This window comes from Meriones unguiculatus, chromosome 8 (assembly GCF_030254825.1).
Source record: "Meriones unguiculatus strain TT.TT164.6M chromosome 8, Bangor_MerUng_6.1, whole genome shotgun sequence".
In the NCBI taxonomy this organism is placed as follows: Eukaryota; Metazoa; Chordata; class Mammalia; order Rodentia; family Muridae; genus Meriones; species Meriones unguiculatus.
In genome coordinates, this window is record NC_083356.1 from 61,797,806 (window position 1) to 61,817,997 (window position 20,192).

The 20,192-nt window shown below is 38.1% G+C and overlaps 1 protein-coding gene across 43 annotated transcripts in view; it reads right to left on the reverse strand.

The window, feature by feature from the left end:
• The window catches only part of Rims2 (regulating synaptic membrane exocytosis 2), a 522,675-nt gene that overhangs the window by 198,269 nt on the left and 304,214 nt on the right, over nucleotides 1-20,192 (reverse strand). For 37 of the 43 annotated variants that reach the window (XM_060389550.1, XM_060389547.1, XM_060389526.1 and 34 more), the window contains 3 exons: nucleotides 5,979-6,047; nucleotides 5,237-5,393; nucleotides 3,889-4,002 (listed from right to left, as the gene is read on the reverse strand). In XM_060389550.1, coding sequence (XP_060245533.1) covers nucleotides 3,889-4,002; nucleotides 5,237-5,393; nucleotides 5,979-6,047 — 340 coding nt within the window. Of the gene's footprint in view, nucleotides 1-3,888; nucleotides 4,003-5,236; nucleotides 5,394-5,978; nucleotides 6,048-20,192 lie in introns of those variants that run through there. The other 6 variants (XM_060389561.1, XM_060389524.1, XM_060389531.1 and 3 more) reach the window with 2 other exon arrangements.

Consider the following 20,192-nt stretch of genomic DNA (forward strand, 5'->3'; position numbering starts at 1 on the left):
AATATAAAATGTTTACAAGTCAAAGTTTTCTTAATATAATGTGTATATCATATTTTCATGATTTCCTTGTTTCTATTGCTGAGTAATATTCCATTGTATAGATGTACCACATTTCTGTATCCATTCCTCTATTGTGGAACATCTGGGCTGTTTCCAGCTTCTGGCTATTATGAATAAAGCTGCTACAAACATGGTTGAGCTAATGTCCTTACTGTGTACTTGAGCATCTTTTGGGTATATGCCTAGGAGTGGTATGGCTGGATCTTGAGGAAGCAGTATTCCTAGTTGTCTGAGGAAGCGCCAGATTAATTTCCAATGTGGTTGTACAAGTTTACCTTCCCACCAGCAGTGGAGGAGGGTTCCCCTTTCTCCACAACCTCTCCAGCATGTGTTGTCACTTGAATTTTTGATCTTAGCCATTCTGATGGGTGAAAGGTGAAATCTTAGGGTCGTTTTGATTTGCATTTCCCTTATGACTAAGGACGTTGAACATTTCTTTAAGTGTTTCTCTGCCATTCGATACTCCTCTGCAGAGAATTCTCTGTTTAGCTCTGTACCCCAGTTTTTAATTGGATTACTTGATTTTTTGCTGTTTAACTTCTTTAGTTCTTTGTATACACTGGATATTAGTCCTCTGTCAGATATAGGGTTGGTGAAGATCCTTTCCCAATCTGTAGGCTGTTGTTTTGTTCTGTGACAGTGTCCTTTGCTTTACAGAAGCCTTTCAGTTTCATGAGGTCCCATTTAGTGATTATTGATCTTAGAGCCTGTGCTATTGGTATTCTGTTCAGGAAGTTGTCTCCTGTGCCAATGAGTTCAAGGCTCTTCCCCACTTTTTCTTCTAACCAATTTAGTGTGTCTGGCTTTATACTGAGGTCTTGGATCCACTTGGACTTTAGTTTTGCGCAGGGTGATAAGTATGGATCTATTTGCATTTTTACATACTACAAATTTTTCTTTCATTTTGTTGTTGTTTGTTTGTTTTGAGACTGTGTTATATAGTTCAGTCTCTCGCTGGACTGGCTGTATAGGCAAGTCTGGTTTCTAATGGCCAACCCTCCTGGCACCACCTACTAAGTACCAGGATTACACGCAAGCATCAATACAAACTTCTGGTAAAATATGGCTATATGCTATACTCTGTGGTAACTGCCTGGATGATAAGAAATATGTAACTGTCACTGCAGGCACTGTCCCAGTTCATCTGTATAATTCTATAGAAGACATTTTATAAACATAGAAATCAAATGCTTGGTTTCCCCCAAAGATACTTAAAATCTTAAATATGAATTCAAGAACACTTGGTTCCAAATCCTATGAAAAAGAATACATTTAATTAGTCAAATTTCTAACTCAACGAATTAGATTTTACTAACAAGAATGATGTGTACATCTTTTAAAAATTCCTAAATTACACTACTTAATAACAAAGAAAATTCTTCCTTTGGTAGTAGTTATTGATTGTTGTGTTAGTCAAAATTTGAATGCTATGACAAAATATTTGACATATCCTATTTCGGAGAGGAAAATTTATTTTTAACCATTTCCTGAAATGTTATAGTCCACCATGAAGGAGATGGTAAGGTGGACAAGAGCAACTCATCTCATGCTAGCCAGAAAACAGTGAAATAAAGGCTACCCTCGCTGGATTCACTCTTTTCTCTTTCCTTAGCTGGGTCCGCAGCCATGAGCTACATGGGAAGCCATAAACCATATTCAAGGCAGAGCTTCTACTCTTACTTAATATTTTCTGGAAATTCCTCAAAAATGCACAAAATTGTATCTCAAACCCAAAAAACCCAAACTGAGCAGATTCACAACTCTACAACAATCATAAAAATAAAACAAGATCACTTTCCTATTTTAAAAAGGACAGCCTGATGCATTTGATTACTGAAAATTCTTAAGAATGTTAGACTAGAACAGATATTAAGGAGCATATTGTACAATGAATTTTGCTTCTTATATTAATGAATAGCACGCATAACCAAAATAATTCTAGAAGTGCTGTCTATTGTTTTGTTTCTATTGAAATGAAATTCTACTTTACACAATGTTTTAAAATGATTTAAGACAGATCCCAACAAAGAATGACTGTAGCCGGAACACCCACATCCCTCCTTACAAACGTGAGATGAAATCATAGAGATCTATGTTCTTCAGAACTTTCTAAGACAAACATTTGAATATTCTTACTATTCTAAAAGATTCATAATATCATGAAGAAGAAAAGCATAATGATACTTCAAGTATAAATGTTTCTGATCTGATTATATAAAACAGGGGTTAATTATTTTAATAATCCCTGGGTTTTAACCAAAAATATTAAAGGTGAATGTCATATGTTTATGGCCACTAAGCCTAATAAAATGTGCCTTAAAATACTGACAAATACTATATTTAATATAACAGTAAACAGTTGTTTTGTAATTTTATTCTATCACTTTCTACAAAGATTAGGCTATATTTTTTGGACTTAATGTTAAGTCCACTTTTTTCATTAAATGTTTACTTTACGTAAGCTTATAAGAAATTTAAAGTCATCTACACAATTTTATTCCCTCAATAAGCAAAGTTTCAATTGTAAGAAGGTTGTGACACCTATAGAAATAATTTGAAAAGCTAATAAAGTTCATTAACATCCCATTAGGCAAACAAAATACCTACTGATGCTCTCCATGGCACTCCTACCCTCACTATTCTATTATAGCACTCGATGAGCATGTCTTCTGGTAGACAGCACACTCACATCACCTACAATACAGTCATTACATGAGAATGTTTAAAAGGTTAAAAAGCAAAAACTATTTTTTAAATTTTTACTTGATATTAATAACTATTTGGTTTCTTCTTTAATCCTAGACACCAAAAGCAGTATTTGTTTGGCTCCATCAATGTGGAAGACACCCTCTATTGTTTCTCTTACAGACACAATGGAATTATTTGCATGCATTGAGTCTTAATCTTGAGTCAAACTAAATGATTTTATACATTCTGACAGTTGGTGTACTTTAAGGACAAAGAAATGTAAGTTCCCTCACTATTTCAGCGTATTTTTCTGAACACTATAATCAACACTATCCTCTTCTTAAACACATTTGAGAGTTTGAAAAAATCCAATGGTACTTTCTCATATATAACCAAAGTATGGATTATAAAGTTAATTTTCTTAAAATTAGTAGTAATTAATGTAAGCATTGTAACATACTATGTTACTCCCAAGCTTGTTACATTTAATGGGGCAAATTCAGAAAATTCTTACAAGCAGAGCAATCAACAAATATGATTCTTCAAGATATTAAAGCTTTACTGAAGGCCATGAGAGAAAACCTCTTCAAGAATTATGATAAAAGGTTTCCTAAATATACCAGACCGTCTATTTCTGTATGTGAAAAGTCACACCATTTCTCTAAAATCTATTAAACACTTTAATCTCTATCAGATTATTATTACAAATAATAATTTGTTTGCGCAGGTAAACTAATGAAACATCTTGTTTGTATTCTGATTATCATTATAATCTCTTGAGCAAATGTACTAGGTATTTTGATTTAATGAAAGGCCAAAGTATTTCTTTTCTTGACAGGGACTAATCAAGCAGCTCAGACTGGTCTTAAGTTTTGATTTCCCTGGTCACCATCTCAAGTACTGGAATTCCAAACATGAGCCATGAGGCTCTGATGTTTGTTTTTCTTATTAAAAAAAAAAACAAAAACAAAAAAACCCTGTATGTGTTTAACCTCTTCTTTTAAACAAAGAGCAATCTTAAGAAAGAATGTGGGGACAGTAAAGAAAAAGCATGGTCTGGAATCCAAGATGAGACAAAGGGCCAGAGAAAACATTTTACAATAACCCTTCCTGAGGCAACAGAGACCAGTAGGAATTTACCTGTCTCTGTCTGGAGAATAATGGTCATCCATGACACGGTGTCTATCCATTCGGCTAATTGTATTGTAATGGCCAGTAGCACGTGTTCCTCGAAGCCCCTGTTCCACAGTCCTACTAAAACAGCAAAATCATGAAATATCTTACTAATCTATAGCACATTCTACATAAAAAAATAATAAAATCTATGTTTTTATTTGTATTTCTGGTGGTGTACATTTCATTTGGAAATTAACAGCTAACAGAGAGCCTGCTGCTCTTTTATAAAAATAAAAATTTTAAGAGACTATCCTTAAGGATAAGATAAGCAATATCATACCTTAATGATAGGCTACACCCAGCTCTCTATCACTGATAATCAGTGATATAAGATATACTAGAGGAAAGATTTATGAAAGTTAGGTTCAATGCTATACATGCTATTTTCTATGGACCTCAAGAATGGTGAGAATGATACCTTATGCATGGCTGGACCTGAGTTCAAATCTCAGAAAAGCCACTAATCAATACCTATTTAATTCTCCCCCCTTCCCTGGTAGCACTCTAGCTAAACCACCACCTTCATAACTTCCTATGATTATAGCTGTCTAATTATTGTCCCGCCTGGATCCCACTGAATATGGTAGTCCTTTGAAAACTTACACAAGGAAAGAAAACGTTCATTCAAAGTGATGGACTAGGTTTCGGTCCTTTACAAACCATCCCTTTTTATTAGTTTACAATGTCATGTCTGTATACAGAGGACTATTCAAATACACAGACCAATTTGATATACTTACATATCCAGAATGTACTATTTAGTCAGTATCTATTAAGTTAAGTTCTATCAATGCATACTACACAACTTTTCCAGTTAATGTATCTCCAGAACTATCTATCTTGTGTAACATACACATTATGCCCATGGATTATACTGCATGTATGTAGCTCTTTGGTACTCAGATTGGTCAGAGTTTTCTAATATTATAAGACCTACAGCAAACAGATTTGTGTGTTCATTTTTCCTACTATCCACGCATTATTTTTAGTTTTTTGAAGAATGTTTTCTTTTTTAACTTACCAATAATTATATGATTCATGAATATAATTATTTGATTCTAAATGGATTTACCTGATATTTACATGCAACTTAAATACAGTTTTTCTTAACTATTTTAAACTGTTAGATCAAATACCACAGAGATCATGCAAAGTAACAAAATATATGATATCTTATTCCCATTGCAATGACGTCTTACTTTTTTAAAAAAGAATATTTAATGAATAATTTATGTTTAGAGGCTATCGTGGTAATTCATGCTAAATTCACCCTAAGTACCATGCTATGAGCAGAATGTCCACACAGCCTTACCTCTGCGGAGGAGGGGCACTGGGCGACCATGACCTGGTCCTTCCTATAGTGTCCACCCGATGAGGAGACCCTGCTGCTGAGCAATGGTTTGATGACATTACTTGTTCTGGCACTGATAATGTGGAGCTTTGAAGATCACGACCATTGTGCCGATAATCTAAGAGCAGAAAATAAAATAAAAATAATTATCTAAACCTTTACATGAAAAATGTAAATAAAAATTGTATACTTAGTAATTACCTTATTGTTCATTCTTAATAAGAAGGCAAAACAAAGCAACTGAGTCTTAAAAAGTAGTTTATTGACTATGGCATGCTGATATTGCTCTAAGAACGATTATCAAAAATTCAGTAATCAAGATCTTGTTAACTATATAATTATAAGACTTGTGAGGTTATTTAAGAATAGAATAAATTATTATTATATAATATTAAGGATACATTACATATGATGTTTCAGATCTCTAATTTATCATAAAAGCATTATTATTTAGTTATTCTAAAACAGAAAATTTATGAGTATTTTCTTACCCGGGGATGGCTTCTTTAAAAAATATTCACTCTAAGAATGTGCACAGAATTTCCAGCAACTGTTTAGGACTCTAAGTTGTCAAAGTTTTCTTGGGGTTATTTTTTAGGAGATGAGTAAGCAAATTTATGTTCTTCTCTTTATTTGTTTTGATGACAAATAATGGTGAATTAGACTACCTTTTAATACTATAAAATACTTCTATAATTCTTACCTGTCACCACACCAATTCCATCATCACAATCATAGTCAGAGACCTCACTGTCACTTATTCTCTTTGACCCTATAATACAAATAACAGCAAAAATTAATCTTTATGGTTATTCAAACACCAAGAAAGAAAAACCTACGTAAGTTGAAAAATAATTTAAAATATAATAAATTAAACACTTGAGGATAGAAAAAGATAGAAGAGTCATTACGTGCTCACCAACATTGAGTTTTCACAAACATTTCATGAGGTTAGGATACAGATCACAAAGTGGTAACAATTTATACAATTATTCAGAAAATGCTTAAGACAAAATCCCCAAATGGGTGAATGTCTGGAACTATATAAAGTAGGAAACATACAGTTCAAGTCTATGTAAAAATAGCTGCCTGTGTGCGGTCCTCTGGGACAAAGGCACCTAAACCTGGGTAAACTTCAAAACACAGAAATAAGATATTTTCCAAATCATTACATGTCACTTCCTAAAATGGATGACTAAGAAATGTGAAGTCTAGTTTTGTTATATGTGATCATAGAGAATTTCAGAAACATAAACTGATTCATGACATACTAACTTCCCTCTTGTTCATTACTTTAGTTGTTTTTTTCCTGGGAACTCACCTTGTACACCAGGTGAGTTTTTTATTTCCCTTCCAGACAATGTTGCTCTTGTAGCACTGGCTCTCCTGGAACTCACTTTGTAGACTAGCCTGCCCTAAAAGAACTGGCCTCACAAAGATCTGCCTGCCTCTGCCCAGACTCATCCCTAGAAATGTTAATGTTAATCTCAATATGGCAAAAGTACCATCAAGTTCAATAAAAACCATTTCATTGTCTAAAAAAGACTAGCTTAATTAGGACATATACCACACACAGAAATAAGTGCTTAATTTTAAATATTTACTTTTCTTAATTTATGCCTTGGGATAGACACTATGTAACGAATCTTTTATTTAGTTAATAAGGTTAATGATTGCTGTGACAGGGGAACAGGAGCTGTCTCTGACATGAAGTCAGTGGCTGGCTCTTTGATCACCTCCCCCAATGGGGGAGCAGCCTTACCAGGCCACTGAGGAGGACATTGCAGCCAGTCCTAATAAGACCTGATAAGCTAAGGTCAGAGGGAAGGGGAGGAGGTCCTCCTCTATCAGTGGACTTGGAGACAGCAGATGAGGAAAGAAGGGTGGGGTTTGGAAAGGAATGAGAGAGGGGCTACAGCTGGGATACAAAGAGAACAAACTATAATTAATACAAAAAAAATAAAATAAAAAATGATTGTTGTGACAGGTACATAGTACAAAGATTGTAAGTTTTTACTATTATCCAGATGACACCAGAAAAAGAGAAGCCAACCTCATCAATCTTTGTGAGCTGCACTGTGATGGGGGGGGGGGAGTACACCTAGAGCAAAGATGTGGAAACTAAGTGAGCAAGGTTGCATTTCTGAAAGTCAGGTCCTTGAGTTAAGCAAAACAAATATTAATTTCCTCTGTTATAGAATCAAGAATTTTTTATACTTTTAATTTTTTCTTAACAGTTTATTCATTATATATCTCTACTGAAGGCCCCTCCCTCAACTCATCCTCTCTCCCCCAACTCTCCTTTCCTCTTCCTCCATCCTCTTCCGCTAGTCCACTGAAAGGGGGAGTTCTCCACTACTGCCTTGAGGGATCAGGGCTGCCTCTATCATGAACTCAGTTGACTGCTCTCTGATCACTCGCTCCTGATGGTACAGCCTTGCCAGGCCATGGAGAAAGAGAATCATGATGAGACAGCTATGGGCAGATGGCAATAGAATCAACTATGAAGAAGTTAAAAATATGTTGTAATTATGTTTGCTGTATTTGGATTTTGTCTTTTTGACACTCTGATGAAGTCAAGGTTTAGATTTAATTGGTATATTGTTTGTATTAAAATTAATATTTTCAGTGTCTCATTAATAAGAAACATTTTCCAACTACAGAAAAATCAGTTTTCTGAGTCTTCCTCTGAAAACTTAAAAATTGTTGTTTTTATGCAATTATATCCACATCCATTTTAAACTTAAACTGCATATAAGATAGAGACAACTTATTTTTTTTTTCTACAGATATCACATTACTCAACATTACTCATCTACCTTATTTTATTTCCCAATTGTCTGTGATAGAACCTGTGTAATGAATGCATCCTATCTGGTATTCTACATTTTCTTTTACCCAAGCTATTCATAAATCAACAGCTATCTTCCTAAACGTTCTGTCATACATTAATAAAGAAATCCCTCCATGGAATTAATAATATCTTTGTTATATACATTTGTTTTTGCATATAAATTTTAGATCCACATTAACATATCTAATAAAAGCATTCTATTAGGATATTCTACATTTATTGAATCAATACATTAAGTTAGGAGAATCTGACATTACAATGTATTTGTAGCTATGAACATGGTATTTGGGTTTCTTGCTTTATTGCTCTCCACAACAGTTTTTCATGAGCTCTCTCTCTAAACCTGAAGCCCATCAATTGGCTAGACTGGCTGACCAATGACTTTTACCTCCCTTCCACAAAAGAGTTAGAGATGATCCTTTGTGCCAGGCTTTCATGTGAATATCATCAATTGAAATGTAGTCCTCGGAGGGCCTCTGCCCTGGGAAGTACCCTTTACAGTACCAAAAGACGGCATGCAAAATTCCAAAGGGAGAAAAGCAACCCAACAGTCCTAAACAGCTGTAACACAAACTGCAGCGATGATCAGCATGGCCCAACAGCCCATAGGGACTAGAAGTGGCACACATATCTTGATGGTAGCCAACAGCTCTCTAGTTAAGACTGAAGAACCACAGCAAAAAGTGAGAATCCAGGCCTGGAAGTGAAAACTTACGTCAAGAGCCTAGGGTGAGAAAAGCCACGACTTTTAGAGAAGAACCTCCAACAGCCACTTAAATAAACCAGCAGAATCCTTAGCTGCATTGGAAATATTTGCTTTCTTTGCAAAGATACGTGTAATCTTCCCCTCATCAAGGAAACTTCTCTTTGCAATCTACAAAGACTAGCAGAGGAAACCACAAACATGAAATGTGGAGCCGTGGAGCTCACTCCTAAAGGACACATCTGCAATACACTTCCTGGATCTAAGGCTCAGGGATCACTGCAGAAGAGGCAGCAAGATTTTAAGAGCCAGAGGATCGAAAGTATGCTGTGATATTGTGTTCTAGAGCTATAGAAAGCTCTAGTCTGCTGAGAAATGACCTGAACAAGAATGATACCAATAGGAATGCTAACACGTAAAGGGAAAGGTTCATGAGGCCTCAATCCTAGACAAAGAACTAGGAATAACTAAAGAATACTGAGGATGGGGCTCAAGACATGGCTCAACGATTAAGAGCACTGACTGCTTTTCTAGAGGACCAGGGTTTAAATCCTAGCACAAGGAAGTTCACAACTGTCTATAACTAAGATCTGACACCTTTACACAGATATACATGCATGCAAAACACCAATGCACACATAAAAATGAAAATAAAAATTTTTAAAAAGAATGCCGAGAGTATAAGAAATAGTCTTTCCTGGGGAGGAGCATAATCAGTTCTCTAATACTACAATGTCAGCCAAGAGATCATATACATACAAGTATCAAGTAACCTTATAGAGACTGAGCAGCTTTTATCATGTATTTACGAATACATGCATACACACATGTGTATACATGTACACACATGCACACACACACACACACACACAATTTTAAAAAGAAACCATAAATTTCAAAGAGAGTAAAGCAGAGGAAGCAACATGAACGGGTTCGGAAAGAAGAAAGGGAAGGGAGAAATGATGTAATTATATTATAATATCAAAAAGTATTAAAAACTAAAAATAAGTTTAAAACAGAATTAATACTAGAGCCATACCACAGGATTGTACTCTGAGTATCTGCGAAGTCTCAGGAGCTCAGGCCAAACCTCCAGGGAACAGAATGGAACCCACTGAGCACATTTTCAGTATCCTCTGTCCTCCCTGCTCACTTTTCCAGGTTTGATTTACTGGAGAACATTCCTGCTATGTGTTCTAACAGCTGTAAGCACAGGAGATAATCATGCTCCCATTACCCCCTCTGGAGGCCAAGTAGTATTCCCAGCATTTTGGTAGGCCCCTGAGTACCTTGCCCATTCCCTGTGGAAAGCAGTGGATGCTTAGGTCTGCAGCCCTGAAATGAGAAGGATCCGAGGCAAACAAAAAGAAAAAGGAAATGGAAACCAGCACTTTGTTCTGAAACTGTACCCGAGACTCCTGAGAGAGCCAGGACACTGAAATAGACAAGGCAAACAACGCCCTCGAAGAAAGACTCTAAGCCTTGTTATAAATCTCCATATGTGCTGGCTAATTCTAAGTGAATTTTGCTCAACCACAGTCATTTTGGAAACTAATTGGGCAAATGCCCCCATCAGATTGTCCTGTGGTACATTTTTTAAATTAGTGATTGTAGCTGGTGCCACACCTGAGACAGTGGTGCTCATAGTGCTATAAGAAAGCAGGCAGAGCAAGCTCTCTGGAGGAGGCTAGTAACAGCACTTCATCATGGCCTCTTCATAAGTTGCCGCCTCCAGGCTCCTGCCTTGCTTTGAGTGCCTGCCTGGATTCCTTTAGTTATGGACTGTTACATGAAGTACAGGATAAAATACATGCTTTCCTCCTTTACACCATAATAATAATGATGATGACAATAATGATTAAGAGGAAAGAAAAACAAAACAAAAAGGAGAGAAAAAGAGGGAAGGAGAGAGAAAGGGAGGGAAGGAAAGGAAAAGAGAGACAGAGGGAGAGAGGAAGGAACGAAGGAAGGAAGGAAGGAAGGAAGGAGGGAGGGAGGGAGGGAGGGAGGGAGGGAGGGAGGGAGGGAGGGAAGAAAGGAAGGAAGGAAGAAAGGAAGAAAGGAACGAAGGAACGAAGGAAGGGAAAAAGAGCAGGTCGATATGCTTCAGCAGTAAGAACTTTCCTACTAAGCCACCTCCCTATCTCCTAAATACTGACCTTAAATATATTCTGGGGACTGAGAAGATGGCTGGGCGGATAGGAGCATGTAGCTCTGGCAGAAGGCCAGGTCCAGTTCCAGCATTCACAGGGCGGCCTGCACCCACCCATGCAGAGCTTCTGAACAATATGCACTCCCAGCTTCTGGCCTCACTGAATAACAGGCATGCATGTGATGTACAGACACACATGCAGCAAATACTCCCTGCATGTAATAATCAGTAATCTCTAATAATCCCTAAATTGAAATAAATATATAATTCCCCCATTCCAAATGGTATGTGCTTAGGCTTCACCCCCTGAAGTTGATAAATATCCATTTATTACTAGTCTACAAAGAATAGAGATTTGCTTTGAATTAATGTATTTTCTGTATTGAGTTAAACATAATTTTTATAATTAATAATTTAAATAATATAAATAGTTCTTACTCTGTGAAATTTAATGATGTTTACCAAGGATATTTGCGTTAATATCATACATACAAATATGTAAATTTGCATAAATATCATACATATTGCTAAAAAATGTTTCTCATTTGTTATATTCTGAGAATATATATATGTTCAGAATTATAAAAGACTGTCCATTTAGAGCTGTCATGCTCTACTACACATTTTGTGGGAATAGCTGCAATTACTAATTCTGCCTATTTAGTAGGCATAGAACAGAAATAAGTGGAAGTTTAGTAACTAAAGAAATTTGTTCATTTTTCGCATGCACATGAGAAATCCAAATTCATCCTGAGGTGCATGTTCTTTAATGAACTATGTGTTTACTTGCAATTTGTGTTCTTTGATTCTTTTGTATTTTCCCTATCTTGTTTTCCTTCCTGAATTTTTTAATCTGACCTATCAATGAAAACTTATTATCTTGAAGCCTTCTTCTTTAGCATAATTTTTATATATATTGAGGGTATCTTAATAAACGCTAGTTGAAAATTATTTCAATGGATAAAGAAAACCTTTTGAGGAGGAGCCAAGATGGCGGCGCCCGGAGAGCACCGCGTTTGAGAAGCAGGACAGCACTCGACCTGCAGAGACCAGGAGACTGAACTCTGGGCCCTGAAACTACATCAATCGTGTTTCCCAGGTGAGGGGAGGCTCCCATGGTGTGGGAATCGGTCGGGTCCACTCACGGCTACCCAGCCGGAACCCGGAAGAAATCCCGGGTAAGGCGGGCTTTGTGTCTCCGGGCTGGAGCCACAAGCCGGCGTGTCCCAGTCACTTTCCCAGGCTGATCCGTGGGCACAAGGGTGCCCGAGACTGGGAGTCCCAGTCGTGGGGGGACCCCACGGGGAAGCAAGGTTGCCGGTCTGATCGCAGGTCACCCAGTTTTTCCCCAGAAGGTCTCTAGGAGGGCGGGTACCAACCCCCAACACAACTGAGCTCCTGCCGCGCAGATTGCTGCACGCTCAGCTCAGCTGTACAGACAAGCTGCGTGCCCCAGTACAACAGGGACTGGGAACCCCTGTCCAGAGAGGACCCCACAGGGAAGGAAGAAACCGTGCTGCTGGGGTCACCTGGGGAAAGTCTAGCAGCCTGCAGATCGCAAACAGGTGAGTACGCCCAGCTATCACAGATCTGGGCCCAAACGGAGCACAGAGTGATTGGAAACTCAGCTCCCGCAGACTAGCAGGCGGGCACATTCTCCACCAGCCCAGAGGCCAGCTTTGTACCAAATACACCGTACAGGCAGAACTGTGCGCCCAAAGACACCAGAGCAGTACTCACCCGCAACAGATTACCTCTTGGGTTCTGGGGCTATATCCAAAAAGCTGGGAAGGCTTCCTTCAGGAAAAACCATCTTCCTGCCAAAGGGATTCTCTCCACTACAAGAGTCCAGGAACAACCAGAAACTAAATTCAAACAACTAAGATAGCCCAATGGGTAGAGGACAGCGTAAAAGTTCAACCAACAAAAGCCAGAGCAATATGGCATCTCCAGAACCCAGTTATCCAGGGACAAATAGCCCTAGACACCCCAGAATAAGTGAAATTCAAGGAGATGACCTAACATCTATGCTCATGAAGAAGATAACAAAGGAAACAAATAAAATACGAAAAGAATTAGAGGAAGATAAAAACAAACAGATCATGGCTATCAGTAAAGAAATGGAGGAAATTAAAGACAAGGATATTATGGCCATCCGTGAAGAAATACGGGAAGCTGCAGCCAAACAGTCTGTGGCCTTTAGAGAGGAAATGCTGAAATCATTGAATGAAATAAAAGAAACAGTGGATTGTTCAAACAAACAGCTGAAGGAATTGACGGAAAAACATGAAAATACAGTCAGACAGGGGAAGGAAACCAACAAAATAGCTCAAGACCTGAAGATAGAATTGGAAAAATTAAAAAAAAAAAACACAAATGGAAGAAATGGTGGAGAGAAAGAGCTTAGGGAAGAAAGCAGGAACTACAGAGGTTAGCATAACCAATAGGCTACAAGAAATGGAAGAAAGAATCTCAGGTGTGGAAGATACAATGGAAGAAATCGATGTATCTGTCAAAGAAAATGTTAAATCCAAAAATTCCTGACACAGACCGTCCAAGAAATCCAAGACAATATGAAAAGACAAAACCTAAGAATAATAGGTATAGAGGAAAAAGAAGACTCCCTTCTCCAAGGCCCAGAAAATATTTTCAACAAAATCATTGAAGAAAATTTCCCCAACTTAAAGGAGAGGCCAAAAAGAATACAAGAGGCCTATAGAACACCCAATAAATTAGACCAGAAAAGAAAATCCTCCCGCCACATAATCATCAAAACCATAAGTATACAGAACAAAGAAAAAATACTAAAAGCTGCAAGAGAAAAAGGCCAAGTAACATATAATGGCAAACCCATTAGAATCACACCTGACGGGGGGAGGGGGGGCGGAGCCAAGATGGCGACTAGCACACACAGTTTCTGAGCGGTGGGATACCTGATCTTCTGAGTTGGAGAATGGAAGGACCCCCAACCCAGGAAAACCACAGCGAGGCTTTCTGAACACCAGAGAACATCGCAGGAGGTGAAAACTTTGGCCTCCGGTCACCCGGAGACTTGCTTGGGGAAGGAGAGAAACGATCCTTTGTCCTTGCGGCACTCCCTTCCCCCAGACCTCCTTCCTCCTCCCAACAAAAATGAAAAGAAAACAAGCAATGAATCAGGGTTAGATCATCGACTCCATTACAAAAGGAACTAACATGCATTGGTCACTATTATCTATCAATATCAATGGACTCAACTCACCAATAAAAAGACACAGGCTAACAGAATGGTTAAGGAAACAGGATCCAACATTCTGTTGCATCCAAGAAACACACCTATGCAACAAAGACAAACACTACCTCAGAGTAAAGGGCTGGAAAACTGTTTTTCAAGCAAACGGTTCCAGAAAACAAGCTGGAGTAGCCATCCTAATATCTAATAAAATAGACTTTCAACCCAAGTTAATCAAAAAAGATAAGGAGGGCCACTATATTCTCATCAAAGGAAAAATCCACCAAGAGGACATCACAATCTTGAATATCTATGCCCCAAATACAAGAGCACCGACATTCATAAATGAAACATTATTAAAGCTTAAATCATACATTGATCCTAATACCTTAATAGTGGGAGACTTCAACACTCCACTCTCACCAAGGGACAGATCAACTACACAGACACCAAATAGGGAAATAAAAGCACTCACAGAATCCCTAAATCAAATGGACCTAATAGACGTCTACAGATCATTTCACCCAAACTCAAAAGAGTACACCTTCTTTTCAGCACCGCATGGAACCTTTTCCAAAATAGACCATATAGTGGGCCACAAAGCAAGCCTCAACAGATACAAAAGGATTGAAATAATCCCTTGTATACTATCTGACCACCATGGACTAAAGCTCGACCTCAACAACAACAGAAACAACAAAAAGCCGACACGCACATGGAAACTAAACAACTTACTACTCAATGACAGCTGGGTTAAGGAAGAAATAAAGAAAGAAATTAAAGACTTCCTAGAATTCAATGAAAAGGAAGGCACAACATACCCAAATTTATGGGACACATTGAAAGCAGTGCTCAGAGGAAAATTTATAGCACTAAGTGCCTGCAAGAAGAAATTCGTAACATCACATACAAACAACTTAATGGCCCAACTGAAAACCCTAGAAAAAAAAGAAGCAGATACACCCAAGAGGAGCAGATGGCTGGAAATAATCAAACTAAGGGCTGAAATCAATCAACTAGAAACAAATAAAACTATCCAAAGAATCAATGAAACAAAAAGCTGGTTCTTTGAGAAAATCAACAAGATAGACAAACCCTTAGCCAAACTAACTAAAAAGCAGAGAGAAACTATCCAGATCAGCAAAATAAGAAATGAAAATGGGGACATAACCACAGACATTGAGGAAATCCAAACAATTATTAGGTCATACTACAAAAGCCTATATGCCACAAAATTTGAGAATCTGAATGAAATGGATAATTTTCTTGAAAGATTCCATCTACCAAAATTAAGTCAAGATCAGGTAGAAAGACTGAATAGCCCTATATCTCCCAAGGAAATCGAAGCAGTTATTAACAGTCTCCCCTCCAAAAAAAGCCCTGGACCAGATGGCTTCAGCACAGAATTCTACAAGACCTTCAAAGAAGTGCTAACTCCAATTCTCCTCAAGCTATTCCACAAAATAGAAACAGAAGGAACACTACCAAACTCATTCTATGAAGCCACAGTCACCTTAATACCTAAACCACACAAAGACCCAACAAAAAAAGAGAACGTTAGGCCTATCTCTCTTATGAACAATGACGCAAAAATACTTAATAAAATACTTGCAAACCGAATCCAAGAACACATCAAAGATATCATCCACCATGACCAAGTAGGCTTCATCCCAGGCATGCAAGGGTGGTTCAACATACGGAAATCCATCAATGTAATCCACCACATAAACAAACTGAAGGAGAAAAACCACATGATCATCTCCTTAGACGCCGAAAAAGCATTTGACAAAGTCCAACACCCATTCATGTTTAAAGTCTTGGAGAGATCAGGGATACAAGGCACATACCTAAACATAGTAAAGGCAATATATAGCAAGCCTATAGCTAACATCAAACTCAATGGAGAGAAACTTAAATCAATCCCACTGAAATCAGGGACAAGACAAGGCTGTCCATTGTCCCCATATCTCTTCAACATAGTACTTGAAGTCCTAGCCAGAGCAATAAGACAACTAAAGGAGATCAAGGGGATACAAATCGGAAAAGAAGAGGTCAAAGTGTCACTATTTGCAGATGATATGATAGTATACATGAGCGACCCCAAAAATTCAACCAGAGAACTCCTTCAGCTGATAAACACTTTCAGCAAAGTGGCAGGATACAAAATCAACTCAAAAAAATCAGAAGCCCTCCTATATACCAAAGACAAAAAGGCTGAGAAAGAAATTAGGGAAACAACACCCTTCACAATAGCCACTAATAACATAAAGTACCTTGGTGTGACTCTAACCAAGCAAGTGAAAGACCTGTTTGAGAAAAACTTCAAGTCTCTGAAGAAAGAAATCGAAGAAGATATCAGAAGATGGAAAGATCTCCCGTGCTCATGGATTGGTAGGATTAACATTGTGAAAATGGCCATACTGCCAAAAGCAATCTACCGATTCAATGCAATTCCCATCAAAATACCAACTCAATTCTTTACAGACCTTGAAAAAAAGATTCTCAGCTTCATATGGAGAAACAAAAAACCCAGAATCTCCAAAACGATCCTGTACAACAACAGATCATCTGGAGGTATCTCCATTCCTGATCTCAAGCTGTACTACAGGGCAACAGTAATAAAAACTGCATGGTATTGGCATAGAAACAGAAAGGAGGATCAATGGAACCGCATAGAAGACCCAGAACTAAATCCACACACCTATGAATACTCGATATTCGACAAAGAAGCCAATTCCATTCAATGGAAAAAAGACAGCATCTTCAACAAATGGTGCTGGACCAACTGGATGTCTACATGCAGAAAAATGAAAATAGATCCATATTTATCACCCTGCACAAAACTAAAGTCAAAGTGGATCAAGGACCTCAACATAAAACCAGATACCCTAAATCAATTGGAAAAAAAAGTGGGGAACAGCCTAGAACTCATTGGCACAGGAGACAACTTCCTGAACAGAACACCAACAGCACAGGCTCTAAGAGCAACAATCAATAAATGGGACCTCATGAAACTGAAAAGTTTCTGTAAAGCAAAGGATACCATCATCAAAACAAAACGACTGCCTACAGATTGGGAAAGAATCTTCACTAACCCTTTATCTGACAGAGGACTAATATCCAGTATATACAAAGAACTAAAGAAGCTGAAAAGCAGCAAACCAAGTAATCCAATTAAAAAATGGGGAACAGAGCTAAACAGAGAATTCTCGACAGAGGAATATCGAATGGCAGAAAAACACTTAAAGAAATGCTCATCCTCATTAGCCATCAGGGAAATGCAAATCAAAACGACCCTGAGATATCACCTTACACCCATCAGAATGGCCAAGATGAAAAACTCAAGCGATAACACATGCTGGAGAGGCTGTGGAGAAAGGGGAACCCTCCTCCACTGCTGGTGGGAATGTAAACTGGTACAACCACTCTGGAAAGATATCTGGCGCTTTCTAAGACAAATAGGAATAGTGCTTCCTCCAGACCCAGCTATACCACTGCTAGGTATATACCCAAAGTTTGTTCAAGTACACAAAAAGGACACTTGCTCAATCATGTTTATAGCAGCTCTATTTGTAATAGCCAGAACCTGGAAACAACACAGATGTCCATCAACGCTGGAATGGGTACAGAAATTGTGGTATTTTTATACAATGGAATACTACTCAGCAATCAAAAAGGAGGAAATCATGAAATTTGCAGGCAAATGGTGGGATCTAGAAAAGATCATTCTGAGTGAAATATCCCAGAAGGAGAAAGACAAACATGAAATATACTCACTTATATAGATCTATAAGATATGATAAACATAATGAAATCTATACACCTAAAAAAGATAATCAATTGAGTGGACATGGGGTAAGATGATCAATCCTCATTTAGAAAGACAGATGGGATGTGCATTGAACGTATGACAGGAGTCTACTGAGTGCATCTGAAAGACTCTAACTAGCAGTGTTTTCAAAGCAAAGACTCATGACCAAACCTTTGGCAGAGTACAGGGAATCATAAGAAAGAAGGGGAGTTAGTCTGATGGGGAAAGGATAGGAGCTCCACAAGGACCAAATATATCTGGGCACAGGGTCTTTTCTGAGACTGACATTCAACCAAGGACCATGTATGGATATAACCTAGAACCTCCACTCAGATGTAGCCTGTGGTAGCTCAGTAACCAATTGGTTTCCCAAAGTGAGGGGAACAGGGACTATTTCTAACAGGAACTCAATGACTGGCTCTTTGGTCTCCCCACCCCCGAAGGGAGGAGCAGTCCTGTTAGGCCACAGAGGAGAGCTTTGCAGCCAGTCCTGAAGATACCTGATAAAACAGGATCAGATGAATGGGGAGGAGGTCCCCCCTATCAGTGGACTTGGAAAGGGGCACGGTGGAGATGAGGGAGGGAGGGAGGGACTGGGAGGGAATGAGGGATCGGGACATGGCTGGGATACAGAGTTAATAAAATGTAACTGATAATAAATAAATAAATAAATAAATAAATAAATAATCACACCTGACTTTTCAACAGAGACTATGAAAGCCAGAAGGGCCTGGACGGATACCATGCAGACCCTAAGAGAACACAGATGTCAGCCCAGGCTACTATACCCTGCAAAACTCTCAGTCCTCATAGACGGAGAAAACAAGATATTCAATGACAAAAACAAATTTCAACAATACCTACAAACAAATCCAGCATTACAGAAGACACTGGAAGGGAAAATACAACCCAAGAAAGCTAGCTACATTCAAGAAAACACAGGAAAAAAGTAACCTCACTACAGTAAAACAAAAAGCAACAAAGCACACAACCATATGACCACAGCCAACATCAAATTCAAAGGATCTAACAGCCACTGGTCATTAATCTCTCTCAATATCAATGGACTTAATTCTCCAATAAAAAGACACAGACTAACAGAATGGATACGTAAACAAAACCCAGCAATCTGTTGTATACAAGAAACACACCTAAGTCACAAAGATAGACATTACCTGAGGGTAAAGGGATGGAAGATGGCTTTTCAAGCAAATGGACGCAAGAAGCAAGCAGGAGTAGCCATTCTAATATCTGATAAAATAGTCTTTCAACCAAAATTAATCAAAAGAGATGGGGAAGGACACTTCATACTCATCAAGGGAAAATTCCACCAAGAAGACATCACAATCCTGAACATCTATGCCCCAAATACAAGGGCACCCACATTTGTGAAAGAAACATTCATAAAACTTAAACCACACATAGATCCCCACACACTAATAGTAGGAGACTTCAACACCCCACTCTCAACAAAGGACAGGTCAACTAAACAGAAATTAAACAAAGAAACAATATCTCTAACAGAGGTCATGAATCAAATGGACCTAACAGACATTTACAGAACCTTACACCCAAACACAAAAGAATTTACCTTCTTCTAAGCACCTCATGGAACATTCTCCAAAATAGACCACATAGTTGGTCACAAAGCAAGCCTCAACAAATACAAGAAGATTGAAATAATCCCTTGTATCCTGTCTGATCACCATGAAATAAAGCTGGACCTCAGTAACAAAAAAAATAGCAAAAAGCCTACACATACATGGAAACTGAACAACTTGCTACTAAAAGACAGCTGGGTCAGGGAAGAAATAAAGAAAGAAATTAAAATCTTCCTAGAACTCAATGAAAATGAAGACACAACATACCCAAACTTGTGGGATACAATGAAAGCAGTGCTAAAAGAAAGTTCATAGCACTAAGGGCCTTCAAGAAGAAATTTGAGACAGAGCATTCAAGCAACTTAATGGCTCACTTAAAAACCCTAGAAAAAGAAGAAGCAGACACACCAAGAAGGAGCAGACAGCTGGAAATAATCAAACTCAGGACTGAAATCAATCAATTAGAAACAAATAAAACAATTCAAAGAATCAATGAAACCAAGAGCTTGTTCTTGGAGAAAATCAACAAGATAGACAAACCCTTAGCCAAGCTAACTAAAAGGCAGCGAGACACCATCCAAATCA